We start from the raw sequence: 16,306 nt of genomic DNA on the forward strand, positions 1-16,306 counted from the left end.
ACTGGTATTTTACTGCTCACCTTGCGCTGAAGGATGAATAATATTGAATTATCTATGATCACTTTGTTCTATAGGAAGATCTACATAATGGCTTAGAGTAGATTACAAAACCCTCTAACCATTGAAAAATTGTCTTATGACTGATGAAACTTAATTTTTCAATAAATTATTTATAAAAACGAAGGCGGAAGTCCTCTATAATGATCAAAGTTCTTATTTTTTTTTAAAATGCCACTTCGAAGTGGCATTTCTGGGATCTCCAATATCTGGGACACATATAGTGTGACCTCCATCTCTAAAGGAGGCAGACGCAAATTCAACGAATCGCCTGCCATTGTGTGTGTCAGCATCCAAAACGCTACTACAGGCAACCTTCGGAGATTCGGCAGCTTCTCCATGACATCAAATGATCTAGAAGAACTATATAGACCGCGGCTGCATGGAACGTTTTTTAAATAAAAGTTACCGAACGAAGTGTTTACAAAAAGTTGAGAAATGAATTTCATCTCGTTTTAATATTTGCAGAAATTGGTCATCATAGCTATAAATTTGGGTGAAAAATTCAGTCACTGGCCAGAGTTAGGTCGGTTTGGAGTCCAGTGATGAATCGTTGAAAACCATTGTTTTTTCCTGTCCGTGTTCTGAACATGGAAGTTTTCAGACAGTACCTAATGGAAAATTTGGAAAATTCTCTTTTTGCTTGCTGTATAGACTGACTTTTGCTCACTTAATTATCTGCTCAGTCTGTATAATACGGTGACTAATCACTGGTTTCGTGTTGATCATCATGGAACATAGGATGACTTATCGCTGCTTCTGTGCAGTTCAGAGTGTAATAAGACTGTTTTTTTAATCCTTATTTTGCGCTGAAGGACGAAGAATTCCGAAATATGTATGATCATCCTGTTCTATAGGAACTTCTATTTAATGGCTTAGAGTTGCTGGTTAGAAAACCCTCTAATTGTTGAAAAATGGTCTTACTACTGATGAAAATTAGTTATCACTCTTTTCTGAAGAATTAGTGAGGTAATCCTCTATAATGATCAAACTTTTTAGTTTTTTTTCAAACTGGCACCTCTGGGGGAACTGCTAACTCTGGGAAACTGCACCTCTGGAAAACTGCACTTCTAGGAAGCTGTACGTCAGTTAAACTGAACTTTTGTGCAACTGCCCCTCTGGGAAACCTCAACTCCAGGAAAATTCACCACTGGGGATACTGCAACTATGGGAAACTGCACCGCTGGGAAATGGTACATATGTTGTGAGTTCCTTTTCTAAATATTGCAGAGGCAAATCCACCAAATTGCCTGCCATTGGGTGTTCAAGCTTCCAAAACGCTACTACCAGACACTTCTGTAGATTTGGCAGCCACTTCATGACATCAGATGATCCACAACAAGGTGACAACGTCCCGTGCTGACCAGACACAATCCAATTTGGTGATTCATCTGAAACACACCTAGGCAGCCAACGGAAAATCGGCGAATGAATCACAGCGACTTACAAGTTTGCACGGAAGAAGTTAAGAAGGTCTGTATTGAAAAACTATTGCTCAATGTTAAAAAGTTAAAAGTAAAACAGAATATGACAAACACAACAGAGCGAAGCATGGTGCAACAGAGTAAAACAGAGTTCAACATATTTTCCCACGGACAATTCTCCGATATTTTACCATCCATCAACCAGCATTCGACAAGCGCCCCAAACACTGAGAGAAACGTCGCTGCCATAGGTCGGTATCCGTTCCCAAATCGGCTGAAATTAAACGTGTTAAAGTAATGAAAGTCTTACTTTTTGACAAATTTTGTACTTTTTAAGTGCGGTCCAAGTTTTTCTGACAAAAAGCATTTTTATTCGAGACTGTAATTGGGTTGAAATCACGAAGACCCATGTGTCCTGCAAATTTGACACGTGTTGGCCCATTTGCGTCCTTGAAGGTTAGAAATCTCGACAAAATGAATTTAGCGCTTCTTTGTTGTACATAATTGTCGCCATCAATCACAAAACCTGGGCAAACTCTCGCGCGAAGTCTATGAAATTTAAAAAGTCTGCATAGCAGCGGCCACCCTCTGCTTCATATTGAGCCCTACAAAAACAGTTTTTTTTTTAAAAAAAAAAGTACCGATAGACCTGAAAGAACTCATCTTGACGGATGTACTCGAGAGCATCTCTTCAGTCTGAGTCCCCAATAAAGAAATTGATCTGCAAGACATAAACCACATAAGTACCATTTCTAAAACCGTTAGTGCTGCCAAAATGGGCAGCTTGCTTTTTTAACTGTCACCCTGGCGATATAGAAAAGTCGCGGATATTCGGCAGGTAAGGATGTCTCTGATCGCTGTTCAGTTGCCTCATCGCTGACTCGAAAGGCTGATATTTGCCAAAGTTGCAGGGAGCCTTCACTAGAATTTCGTACAGTGTTTTTAGTTAGATTAAAATAGATTAAGATATAGCGAGCAATGGAAATATTTCACTTATTTTGGTTGTTGTTTTTTTTGTCCTTCGTTTTCTGCCTTGATCGATGAAACCCTGGCTGAGACAGAAAATTGTCCAAATGACAGTTTTGGATCTTACATCAAACATGATCAATTGTGCTCGGAAGGGTAAAACAATTTAACCTCCCCTTCCAGACCAATACTGGATACTGGTTTACTGATTGAAACAACTGTACTGTTTTTGATCTGGTTTTATTTAGTTTTATAAGTGTCGTGGCCTTACACGGTTTTAGACATTTGTACCACTGAGCGTGCAACACGTTGACCAAATTTTGCAAATTTCGAAATATTTTCAAAAATTTCACTTCTTTTCCATGATTTTACTCTGCTAAGAAAGAACAAAGGAATTTCTATGTCAAGTATTGTACTGTTCAGACATTAAGTAAAAAAGTCTTCAGTTAGTCTGATTCAGTACTCGATCTCCGATTTACAATGGAGAGTTGAGGATTCGGCCCTGAAATGGACTGGCGCTAGCTAGGCTTCGGGTTGTGCCTACGATTAGTAAATTGGTTTTTACTACACGTTTTAACGTGACGTAAAATGGGTATAAGTTACAATGCATTATCAAGATTGTTCACAAATCCCCCCAAAATCTATTGAGCGTAAAAAAAGCATAATTGGGACAGCAATTGAAAATTTCCTGTTTTAATAACTGAAAGTACAACTGGCAAAACTACCTCACAAACAATTCTCCACTTGAATTGAAAGCAAATTCAAAACGCGATGCTATTGGCTTGAGTAATGGTAAGATTATGAGGCTCATAATTAAGTTATGAATGTTTATTTTTAATTACGGTTTATAGAATTTGATATCGCTCAAATAGATTAGCACTCTATTCAGCTTTTGAAATCTTAAATTGAAGACAAGCGCTCAACGCTTGAAAACTTTGAAAGAAAATGGCAATAGTACTAAGACTGAAGATAACCCAGTCCGAAGTGTCAACGCAAAAAGAGGCATAATTGTGTAAGATTGGTGGTGAAGTCGTTGAATTTGCGTAAGATCTGCGCTTGATGTGTTGAACAGAAAAAATTGCTATCGCTGAGCGTAGATCTTACACAACTTTTTGTTCCTAAGCCTAAATCACACTGAGTTTATGATTTTATGATACCTATAGCGTTGAACTTACATAATTGTGCGTTCCTAAGCGTACAACTTACATATTTCTGGCGTTTGTAGGCGTAGATCTTAAACAAAATTGACGTTTAAACTTTCAGCTAAGGAAAAAAAGTACCTGCCCAACAAATCTATGAAAAGTTTTTATGGCTTAGGAGTTGGGCCGGGGTCGGTAGGTAGGTAGCTTCGGTGGTGTGGGGGGGGCAGCTTTATATGTAGATTTAGGAGAAAGGTATCTGAGGGAGGGTTAGTACGCGTGAAGAGAGGGAGGAGGGTAAAGGAGAGAGTAGGTGGGTGGAGGAGGAGAAAGTGTGGGGATATCATATTGGGCTGCCTAATTTGGATAGGAAGTAAGGGCTGATGGGTGGTACATAGTCTCAATAAAAAAGTTTGGTGCTGCTTGCTTAGAGAAATATTTGGGTTTTTTTCTTGGAAAATTTTGATGTTTTAAATAAGAAATTTCATTGCGCCAAGGGGTTAATCAATTCCAACCAAACTTGGTTTCGGTGATCCCCAGTGTATAAGGAGTGTCAACCAGCTAAAATTGTTGTCGTAGCTTGCCGAAAAAAGTCAGCCATATTGATGTTTTTGTTTGCCAAAAAAACGAGCAAAAAAAATTCAAAAATAGATCTTTTATAAAAGATCTACTCTCATAAACGCCAAAATGATGTGAAATCTAGGCTTAGAAACGCAAAATTATTTAAGATCTACGCATAGAAACGCAAAATTATGTAAGATATACAATTAGAAAAGCTAAGATGCCTAAATTTAGTGTCCTATTTATAAAGAAAAGTGTTTCAGAAAATGAATGTTTCGTGGTACATTGATAGAAGAGGCGACGGGCATACAGGAAGCCAGCTGTTCAAATATCATAGACAGAGGCCTAAAGACGGAAACAGTGCGAGAGCAAGGAGTAGAAAAGCGAAGTTACTTAGAGCTACGCTTAGAAACGCCAAAGTATTCAAAACCAGACCCCTAAATTAAACGCATATATATATATATATATATATATATATATATATATATATATATATATATATATATAAAACTAGGCTTAGAAACGCAAAATAAAAAAAGATTTGCAGTAACTAATTAGGAACTTCACCAAAATTTTTATGAATAATTTTGCAGTGAATGCGATGAATTTGTTTCTCCAAATTCCACTTATTCACTGCAAACTTATGTAATGATATTGCGGTGAATTTTCTCAATCGTCAACGCTGGATACCGCTTGTCTTAATATTGCCCAAAATTTTTCTACCCTGCAAATTTATTTTAGATTTGACAACAACAAAAAGAAGATAGTTCTGTCAAACGAAGGTGCACTATTACAACTTTGCGACCCTTCTAAATGTTCTTTCGATGATTTTATAGCAAACAGTTCCAACTACAACTTCTGCTGCGAAAATTTCCTCTCTGACAACTCAGGTATTTCACATGTACCCTTGATAGTGTCGGTGAAAACTTGGGCGGATAATTCCGGAATGGTGCTGCAGTTTGACTTTGATCATTCGTGGGGAGACGTGAACTCTTGCTTTGTTGTGATCGCGGATTTCTGTTCACAAGTGAGAAACGGTGTTTTTCATTTTGAAGATGTATGTAGGTGATATCTAAATCTCAGCTTATGACAGCAAATTAATTAACCGGAGACAGTATAGTCTATTGTTTCATCGTTTTGATGTTTAATCATTGTTCCATGATTTTATCTTGAATAGTAGCCGGGACGAGGTTTTCGCTAAAAACTATTTAAGAAAAGTGCTGAAAGCCGCTGGGGTATAACTTTTTTCAGCGGATAATTCTTACAATTATCTCCTTAATTTACTGAATTTTAAACTCATTTACATAATTTCAGTACTTGTCAACACATTAAACGGATAATTGTTATCCGCTGAAAAATCTTTTTTTCTCAGCGGTTGTCAGCGCATTTCAGTATTTTCATCTCTTATCTTACACAATTCCAACATTTATCTTACGCACTTTCAACGCTTCACTTACACAAATTGGAAAATAGCAAATTCTGATCTTTTTGAATTTTTCTTCTTCTGTACATACAGAAGCAGCACCGGAACAAGACTAAATATCATTGCACCAGAGAAGTCCAACTTACAAAACAGCTGGAAACTGCAAAAAGACTCAAGAAATTTTTCAACTGTTGAGAGCAGTTATTGCAGCTAGAGTACTTTGCCACAATACTTGATTGAATGAAACCAAGTAGCTTAAGTAAAATTGCATTTCTTCGTTAGCCCCGATGAAAAAGTGACATATTTCAGTTCTCTTTTTCAACAAAAAGATTTATCAATTTAAAAAACAACGCAGATTTTGAATGATTAGCGTTCTTCAGAATTAAAAAAAATGAAGGAGCGTACATATTGACTACGTTATAAGCAACCGTGAGCAATAACTCGTTGTAAGAAATGTGTTGAACGCGTTGAAAAGCCCTCTTTCTGAAGCGCTAAGATTATGCAAGATTAGTACTGAAGTTTAAGTGTCAATTTTATGTACAGAATGCGTAAAAAAAGCAATGCTGAATTTGTAAGAATTTTCTGAAAGCGCTGAAGTTCTCTTTTCCGAAGTGCTGAAACTATGAAAGAATTGTGCTGAAATTTTGAAGTGTTGAATTTTTGTAGGGAATGTGTTAAGAGGAATTTGGAATTTTCTGAATTGCTGAAATTATGTAAGCGATGTGCTGAAAAATAAGCTGAAATTTTGTAAGAACTGTGTTTACAAGTGCTGAAAATAATTATATTCGGCATATTCAGGGACTAAAACTATATTTTTAACACATTCAGCATATTCCTTATGGAATTGTAGCACATTCAGTACATTTCATACAAAATTATCCACTTACACCCGCTCACATCTTGACCCGGGTTTGAATATCAGTAATAACCCTAGGAGTAACCCTATTGACCTCCATAACAGAATCCTGGTGAGCAGGCTGTCATATATGATTCTTAGTAATTACACTAGGTTTTATGGTTTCGTTGTGAACACACTAAGACCTTAATAAATATTAACAACTTAAAAACGCTCTAATAGTTAGGCCATAGATCACAAATGGCAAAATTTATCTTCAGCGAAAAAACTTTTATAAGAGATGAACGCTTTTGGGTTACTTTGGGTCTCTCATCCGCTTGATTTCCTCAGTAGCAGGACATTGATTCAATTTATGTAGTGTATTTCTTGAACACTTAACTAGCCTGAATAACTTCTTGCTTTCGGTGCATAAATAATGGATGATTATTTCTTGCCATACAAACACTTCTGGTATGGTTCTTTTTTTACCACACAACGATGATTGCTGGTTCTTAGCTATCATTTATAAACCATACAGGGTTCTGAAAAGGTCCATTAGGAGAGAATAGACTCTTATCATCAGTTCTTATAGAATCCAGTTCTTATAGAGTGACCATAAATGGTTCTTAATATCGGTTAGAACACCATTTTTGGTTATTAATATCCAAAATTATTCTTTCCAACCATTCAACAACCATAAAAAGAAAATTTTTCTTCGATGTGTAGTATTACGAGAGCCGTTACAAATGAACGGATAATTAATCCCGCATTAGAGCGAACGTATTTAGGCGCTAATTAACCATTCTTTCGCCGCGCGCTAAATAAACTAACGCTTGTTAAGACTACCAGTACACAAGTATTTAAACAACTCAGTTCGACTTATTTAAATAACACAACTTTAGGCCTGGATCTCCTCGCTTATATCCAGGATAGAAAATGTACATTGTTGAACGTAGGCGGCCTGTAAAACCACAGTTTCTTTTGATTTAAATTACTTCTGCTTTTGACAGTTGCAATGCAGATCTTTCCCCCCAAGTTCAATAAAGATGAAGCAGATTGCTTCAGGGGAAAAGACAATAGAGTCTCATAAAAAGCCCCCAAGAAAACCATGATTGTTGCGGTTTTAGAAGAGGGGAAAAGCAGAAAACAGGCGCCTACGAAATCAATAATTGATGCTCTCAGCTTTTTAGATTTTTATTATTTTTTGGAGTTTCAATAATTTCTCCGTGAGATAAAAAAGAGTTAATTCTCTTGCCTTCTCGGCCAATAGGAAAATTAAGAAGCACCTCACTATGAACGTGAGTTTGTGATTCGCTCCCTATCGGCCCAAACGGAGCTGAGAGGAATTAATTGTTTCTCTCAGCGAAGTGGGACGGAATAAAATTAGAGAGACAGAAATCACTCCCAGAAACAAGCAGCAGACAACTGCTTTCATTTTTCTCAAAATTTAACTCCACTTTAACAATAAAATAGTCGAACAAAATTGTTTAATAACTTAGACAAATAATTCCAGATTTAATTTTATAACTTTCTTTTTCGACAAATAACATACCTGACGAAACACCCAAGTGAACGATCGCCCAGCAGCTCACCTCCATTTCATCACTACACAACTGGTAATCAGTAAGCTGTTATATCATATTTACTCTTTTATAAATTAAATACTTTCAGCCCCCCAACTATTTTAAATTGAGACTTATAGCACAGACAGGTCTTAGGCATATATCTTTGCCTTCGATTTGTTATATCTTTTGTCAAGTTTGACTGGCATACATAAAGAGATCCCGTATTGTGTGATCTGTAACAGCCCAGCCAAATTTGATAACTGGTGCGCCCAGAGGAAAGAATCACGCCTGAATTTTTGTTTTTCTATCCGATCGGATTAAAATAGTAAAATAACCACTAGCACAGAAGTGAAAGCACACTAGTAGCCAAACAAATAGAGTAATTTATATCAAATTTACGGCCGAAATACAGTAAATTTACATTAAAATAGTAACAGGCAACTGATTCTTTGCTCTTGTAAAATTGTTCTGACCCGGGTGGGGGTAATCTATGTCCAATTTTTAGTTTATTTATATAACAATTGAAGTACTTTTACATTTTATAGTCAAAATTTAACCAAAAATCATCCCCCAAAACCTATTTAGCCTAATTTTCACCCAATTTTCATCAAATTTATGGTTAAATTTTAGTATTTACACCTTAAATAACCGAAATTCAACCAGATTCTATCCCCCCAAAACATATTTAATTTGATTTTAACCCAATTTTCACCAAATTTATGGTTGAATTTTAGTATTTTCACTCTAAATAAATGAAAATTATACAAAATTCATTCCCCCATAACCTGTTTAGTCTGTTTCTAACCCGATTTTGACCAAATTTATGCTTAAATTTTAGTATTTTCACACTAAATAATCGAAATTTATACAGAATTCACCCCCCCAAAACTTGTTTAGACTATTTCTGACCCGATTTGGACCAAATTTATGGTTAAATTTTAGCATATACACTCCAAATTACCAAAAACTATCCAAATTTCACCGCCCCAACACCTAATTAAACTAAACTTTAGCCGATTTTCACCAAATTCACAGCAGAATTTTAGCATTTTCACACTAAATAGCCGATTTTTAACCAGAAATCATCCCCCCAAATCATATTTAGAGTAACATATGTCTAATTTTTACTGAATTTTTGACCAAAATATAGCATTTTCAAACAATTTAACGTAAATTTAACCAGAATTCTTCCCCCCAATACGTGTTTAGTGTAATTTATATCTAATTTTCTACACATTTAAGCACACGTTGTTGCATTTTCACATTAACTAACCCAATTTTGGTTAAATTTAAGCCTTCCTTAGTTGAATATTCACTCTGTTTTATCAATTCCTTGACCCGGGTGGGGTAATATTAATCAAATTTTAACCAAATAAACATCATTTTCACCTAAATTCTCAAATATTAACCAAATTTTAACAAAATTAACGTTACTTTTATCATAATTTAACGGATACTAATCACATTTAAGCCTTAAAAATATCATTCTTATCCAATTTCAACCAATATTACTCAAGAAAATAGCCATATTAACGTCATTTTTACACAAAATTAGTAAATATTAACCAATTTTTGACCACATAAATCTCAATAAGGCTCACATTTAACAAAGAATAACGGGTTTTAAACTAAATTTTATCCCCCCAACATAGATTTTTAGCCTGAAAATAACATAAATTGATGAGAATTCCCCCATTTTAACTGGTTTCACAAGTACAATTTCACCAATAGAGGTTTTAAACAGTGCATGGACCAAACTGGAATAGTTATTGTAGAACATCTTAATTTAACAGCAATAGAAAACACTAGAAGGGGTAAAATAACACGGTTTATTACTGACGGAATTACTTTCTTAGCTATTTTCTACGTGTTTGAACATAATTCTCCCGCTGACCTTTGTATAACCTATGCATCTGAGAACCCAAATTTTCAGAATTTACTAACTTTGTTAAAAACTAAAAACAGTGTGATCGAGATTCCCGCAGAAAATTTAGCCGATAATTAATTAAAACAGCGTAAAATAGCCTTTTTAACCCAATTTGTACACAAATTTATCGTAGAAAAGTTGTTGTCTCATGTTAAAATACGGTCATTAACAGACTCAAGCACTTTAGAAACAATATTTAAACACTATAATAGCTACAAAAATACTACTACTGATGTACTAAACATCCCGTACTAAACGTTTTTATACTGTCTTCTGTGTAATTTCATACAAAAATACATTAATAAAAACAACAAAAACAATTGTTCTATGTTATTTATATGTCATATATTAAAGTAAACGTTCAAGATCTAAATATAAGTATTAAAGTACATAACAAAATAGGCAAAGTTTCATATTATTTAACTGACCAGAACAGAAACTTTTTATGCATTTACCATCACTCTTCTAGCGAAACAGAAGCTGAAATCTACATAACTTACAAGTGGACCAACCCAAACTTTAAGGAACTTTTGTGTGCTCTAAGAAATCAGAACAGTGTGATAGAATTAGCATAAACGTTATCATCTTGTGTGTGGATGAGCCACCAAAATAAAATTCCCCCGTTTGGTTTACAAATCTTAAAAATCATTAAACCCAAATACATCAACGTTTCTCCTGACGATCCGAGTTTACCAGATAGAGTTAAATTACTTATAAAAACAGAATTTGTCACACAAATTAGATTTTCAAAAATAAACAGATTTCACCAATACTCTGTTGAATTTAAACACTCTGAAAGCACTTATCCTTGGTTATTAAATTTTACCGTTGAGCAAACCAATATTTACTCTTGGGTTGAAGTTTTTAGCACCGATAACGGCAAGAACTTTGAATTTAAAATACAATCATTAAACGGTCCTAAACAAATAAAATTCATAACACAAAACAAACAGTTCAACTTTCTACTTTAGTATTAGTGTTTTATTACATAATTCTTATAACAAAAATATTTTCTACACTAATTACCCAAACTAATAATACTTTCGTATAAAATATTCTTTTCGTACACCAAAATAAAACATGGCAGCGAACGTTGTTGCGTACCCCGACATAGCGTTAGAGAAATTTACGGGTTTAGATCCATCTGAAGATGCCCAGGAATTCTTTAGTTTAATACAAAGAAAAATCCAATTCTCACTAGGAACAAGAGATCCTGCGGATGCTGATTTGCAAGCAGCATACGACGCTAGACAAAAAGCGTTGTTTGGTTCGGTTTTGCGTGGGCCCGCAGCCCAATGGTTTGAAACCTTAGCACCAGGTTTAGCATGGAACGAAGTTAGAAATCAGTTCATTACCCGTTTTACTGATGCAAAAGACAAGTATAGGAAAAGAATTGAAGTCGAGAGTATTAAAAGGCAACCAGATGAGTTGATAAAAAGCTATACACACCGAGTAACAAAAGCAGTTGAAAAAGGATGGCCAGATCCAGATTTTAACAACGACCAGCGTAACGCTAAGTGTATGGAGTACTTTGTAAGAGGATTAACGCCACCTACACTCAAGCAAAAGGCACATCAGCGGTTAATAGAAAACCCAGCTACAACTTGGCAACAATTACAGGATCATGTAGCAACTAAAGACTTAAGTTTTTCTGTTAGCAGTGAATTCACGGGTACTGCTTCAAGTAGTATCGACAATAAAATAGAAATAGAAGGGTTAAAAAACCAACTCACAGAAATTGCAAATCTAATGAAAGATCATAAAATAAACGCCACATACAACAACGACAATCCCAGATTCAAACAAAACCAGACTAGATTCTGCAAGTTTTGCAAACGTTCAGGTCACACAATAGCTTTCTGCTTTAAGTACAAGGACTTTAAAAACGAAAACCGAAACCCACCTCAACAACGAGAAAAGTTCACAGATAATTATAAACGTAGTAGGAGCCATTCACCAGGTCAACAAAATTACAAATCAAACAATTATGACAATCGAAATTCTAGGGACAGACAGAGAAATAGTTATAACCAAAATCAATCCAATTATCAAAGCAACTCTAGATCAGACTACCGACACCGATCACCGTACCCATCAAACTCTTCAAATAATTATCGATCATCTTCCTACGATAACCGATCACAGGAACGACAAAATAACCATCGAAACAACTCTTACAGAGATAACAATAGGCAAAATAGTAGGGATAGGCAAAGCAACGGTCCTCCAAGATCAGATAATCGATATCGTGATAGGAGTAGAGACCATGACCGAGATAGGACACCTACTAGACAAAACCATAATACTCATTCAAGAGATAACAGTGAAGGCCGAAGCCCTCGAGTTCACTTTACCAGTGAAACTTCTAGAGACTATTACAATAATGAGAACCACAACGACGAATATTTAAACTAGACAGGTCTCCGTTCATAAACACTACTGATAACAAAACAAGTTACTCACATATTTACATTAATTTATACCAATCCGTCGGAGACAAAAATAAAAATAACGGCTTAGAAACACAGTTTTTATTGGACACAGGAGCATCAAGCTCTATAATTAATTACCACACTTATCTTGAACTATGTAAATTACAACACATTGAGATGAAAGCTTCAAAAAATCATACTTTAGCGGTTAATGGTGAGAAACTAAAACTTCTAGGTCAAATTACCTTCAAAACTTCTTTCGACATTGAAGGAAAGTATCAAGTGGAAGTTACCACATGGGTTTCAGCCAAAGATGGTTGCAAGCCGAATTTGTTGGGAATGGATTTCCTTGAATCTACAGTAAAATCTATTGACCTAACCACTCCAAAAATTGATTTAAAAACGTACCCAGAAGTAGCCGTCACATTATCTAGATACCAAACGAAAAGCTATCCATACATTAGCTCTTACAAAATTGTAACTCTTGATCAGCAACTACCATTAGCACCAAAATCAACTCGAGTAATATCAATTAGACCACCGAATGAATTCTTCAGAAAGGGAACCTCCTTCGTAATTGGAAGTGAACTGCAAGCTCAAGGAATTTATACCTACAACGTTCAGTGTTTTAGAAAAGAAAAGGAATTACCAATAATGCTAAACAATCCTCAAAACAACAAGGTTGTCATCCAAAAGGGTCCTATTGGGCACACTTTAGAAGACATTGAAATTAGACAAGACCCAGAATTTTCTGTAGTTGACAACGTTGCATTCATAAACCACCTAATGAATAGTGACACTAATTGGGATCAAATATTCCATGTTAGTGAAAAACAAGGTCCAAAAATTTCAAAAATTCAAAATTTCTTTGCAAGCAAAACTCCTGAAAAACAAAAGAAAACAGAAAAGCGAAAAAGGCAACAAGATTTTACCAACAACTACGAATTAGAAACAGACTTTAGCGACGACCTCAAAGATCTTAAGCCACAATTAGAAACAACTGATGAGAACATCAGACCCGTTGAACTTCCCAAAGAAAAACTTAACAGATTTGACAAAACCGATCAAGCGTTTCTCAAAAAATTTGATTTCAGTCAAGCTGATATCAATGACGAAAACTTAGACAAGTTACTGAGGACTTTAACTAAAAATAAAGACGTTTACTCTCAACACAAATACGATGTTGGAAAGATAAAACAAAAGTTTCATGTTAAACTTTTACCTAATTCAACTTTGACAAAACAAAGACCATCCAATGTACCATTACATTATCAGGAAAAACTAGAAAACCTTTTGGAACAACTGTGTAAAACAGGTATAATCCGGGAAATGGGTAATGATAAAGAAATGGGATCAGAATTTATTAATCCAATCATAATCCTACCCAAGGGGAACACAGTAAAACTGGTTATAGATGCCCGATACCTGAATTCAATAACAGACCTTAGTCGATATTCATGGCCACTCGAACCAATCGGAAGTCTATTAACTAGATTAAAAGGTAATTTCTTCACAACCAGTGATCTTTGTTCAGCCTATAACCAAGTCCCTCTAACTGAGGAAACCAAACAGCTGGTAAGTTTTGTAATTGGTCCAAAGCAATACACATTTGAACGCGGATTTTACGGCCTATGCGGTCTACCTAACTTCTTCAGTCGTATAATGACTATCCATTTTGCACCATTAATTAGAAAAAAACAAGCTATAACCTATATTGATGACACCATCATGCAAGCGCAAGATGAAACCGAAATGTTTGAAATAATTGACAAGTACCATGAACTTTTAAGGAAATCAGGATTAAAAGCTCAACCTGAAAAGACTAAATTTTTCCTTAGGAAAGTACAGTTCTTGGGACATGTAGTAGGTAAAGATGGGATACAACCAGTCAAGAAGCGAGTAGCAGATTTAAAAGCACTTAAGTCGCCTGAAAACAAACGTGATGTCATGAGAGTTCCAGGTTGCTTAGGATTCTACAGCATGTACATCAAAAATTTGCATGTTGACTGCAAACCATTTTATGACCTAACCCGCACAGAAACTAAATTTGTCTGGACAACAGAACACGAAAAACTGTTTAACGACATTAAAAACAGGATTAGCGAAGCTACTATCTTAGCAATACCTGATACTAAATACCCTTTCCACGTGCATGTAGACGCTTCTTCTATAGGAGTAGGCTCAATTCTCGTTCAAGAATTTCCAGAAGGGAAACGAATAGTGTCTTTTAATTCTAGAATTTACACTAAAGAGGAACAAAAAATGAGTACCACAGCACGCGAACTTTGCGGTGTAATATCGGCATTACAAACTTATGAGCATTACCTAATTGGTTCTCCCCATCCCGTATATGTGTACACAGACCATAAGCCTTTAATGTATCTATGGGGTAGAAGAGGAAAACTCTCTCACAGGTTTTTTAGATACCAGTTAGTAATATCTCAATTTCAGAACTTGAAAATTATTTGGACTGAAGGAAAAAACTTAGCTTTTCCCGACATCCTAAGTCGCAATGTAAAACTTAAAGATCTGGACAAGTATCAACTTAAACACAAAAAGATACCAAAAGACATTAGTTTTTACGACGAGCATGGTAACGAGGAAAAATACTTCATTTTGCGTGATAATGAAAAGGGACCAGCAGATGATTTTTTTCCAATCCTAAAACAAAGCATAACGGGTATCGACAAATTCATTTTCAAAAATGACAAAATGGTAAAGCAAAAGTACGACAATAATCAAAACAGACTTTGCTCAATAAACAATATTTCGGAAGATTTCTCGTATGGTTCATCAATTAACCACTATAGGCGTCACCGCAAACATGAAATAACCCCTGTATCAGAACAGGAGGAAGACGAAACGTCTGATCATTATACAGAAATTGATTCCTACCCTGATGAAGGGATAACCGAACAAAATTTTGACACAATTTCGGAATTTGAATTGTTCAATGAGAACCAGTCACCGGAATTAGATTTTGACAAACTCTACATTGATCAAACTAATACCACAGACTCGGAGTACAGATTCCCTCTAGAATACGATAAAGTTTTTCTCGTAAAAAATAGCACTTGTATAGATAAAACCGAATTAGCAAAAAAACTTCCCGAAAATCCAAAAATAAAAGATGCAAGAGAACTCATCGATAAACTGACAATCTTCTCTAAAGAAGTTGATTTAAATACATCGGTAATTTGTCAAGAACAATTAAAAGACCCAGTGATACAACAAATTCGCCAATTAAGGACGAACAATAACAAAGATGAAAAGAAAATTGAATTCCGACAATCTAAAGCCATAATGTCGTACATTAATAACTTTGAGAAACTGAGTTTTGTAGGTAACATCTTATGTATTCAACAACAAACAGACGAACCAGATATTCAATACTTAAAAATTTGTGTACCACTGTCATTGTTCTTTAAAGTTTTTCAGCTAGCTCATTGTGAACTGTCAGGTCATGTAGGTTCAGATAAAACACTTGCTAATGTAAAACGATTTTTTTATTGGCCCGGAATGTATAAATGGATTGAAAACCTAATTGCTGATTGTCTTGAATGCCAAAAAAATAAACAAAAACGGAGAGATATCCACGAAGCACCTCTCGAAAAGTGGACTGATACAGTCCCATTCCCCTTTCATACGGTCCATATTGATCACAAAGGACCTTTAAATCCACCATCGAACGGTAAACACCATTGTTTAGTTATTGTCGATTCATTTTCACGTTTCATTCAAGTATACCCTGTACGTTCCACAGACGCAGTAGACACCATAAAAGCTTTAGAAAAGTTCATCTTGTCTTTTGGAATACCACAAAAACTTGTTTATGATAAGGGTTCGGCATTCATGAACCAAGATTTTGCGAGCTACATTCATGAATTAGGTATAACACCCGCACCTCGAACTGCTTATGCGCCTTGGACTAATGGTAAAGTCGAGATCCAAAACAAACATCTAGGAGCACATTTCCG

At 35.4% G+C, this 16,306-nt stretch overlaps 1 protein-coding gene across 1 annotated transcript in view; it reads left to right on the plus strand.

Moving 5' to 3' along the window:
- The window catches only part of LOC142345995 (uncharacterized), a 38,307-nt gene that overhangs the window by 5,570 nt on the left and 16,431 nt on the right, over positions 1–16,306 (plus strand). The window contains exon 2 of the mRNA XM_075398464.1: positions 4,889–5,174. Within this exon, the coding sequence (XP_075254579.1) occupies positions 4,889–5,174 (286 nt within the window). The remainder of the gene's footprint in view (positions 1–4,888; positions 5,175–16,306) is intronic.

Source organism: Convolutriloba macropyga, chromosome 9 (genome assembly GCF_964194025.1).
Source record: "Convolutriloba macropyga chromosome 9, txConMacr16.3, whole genome shotgun sequence".
NCBI classification, from domain to species: Eukaryota; Metazoa; Xenacoelomorpha; order Acoela; family Convolutidae; genus Convolutriloba; species Convolutriloba macropyga.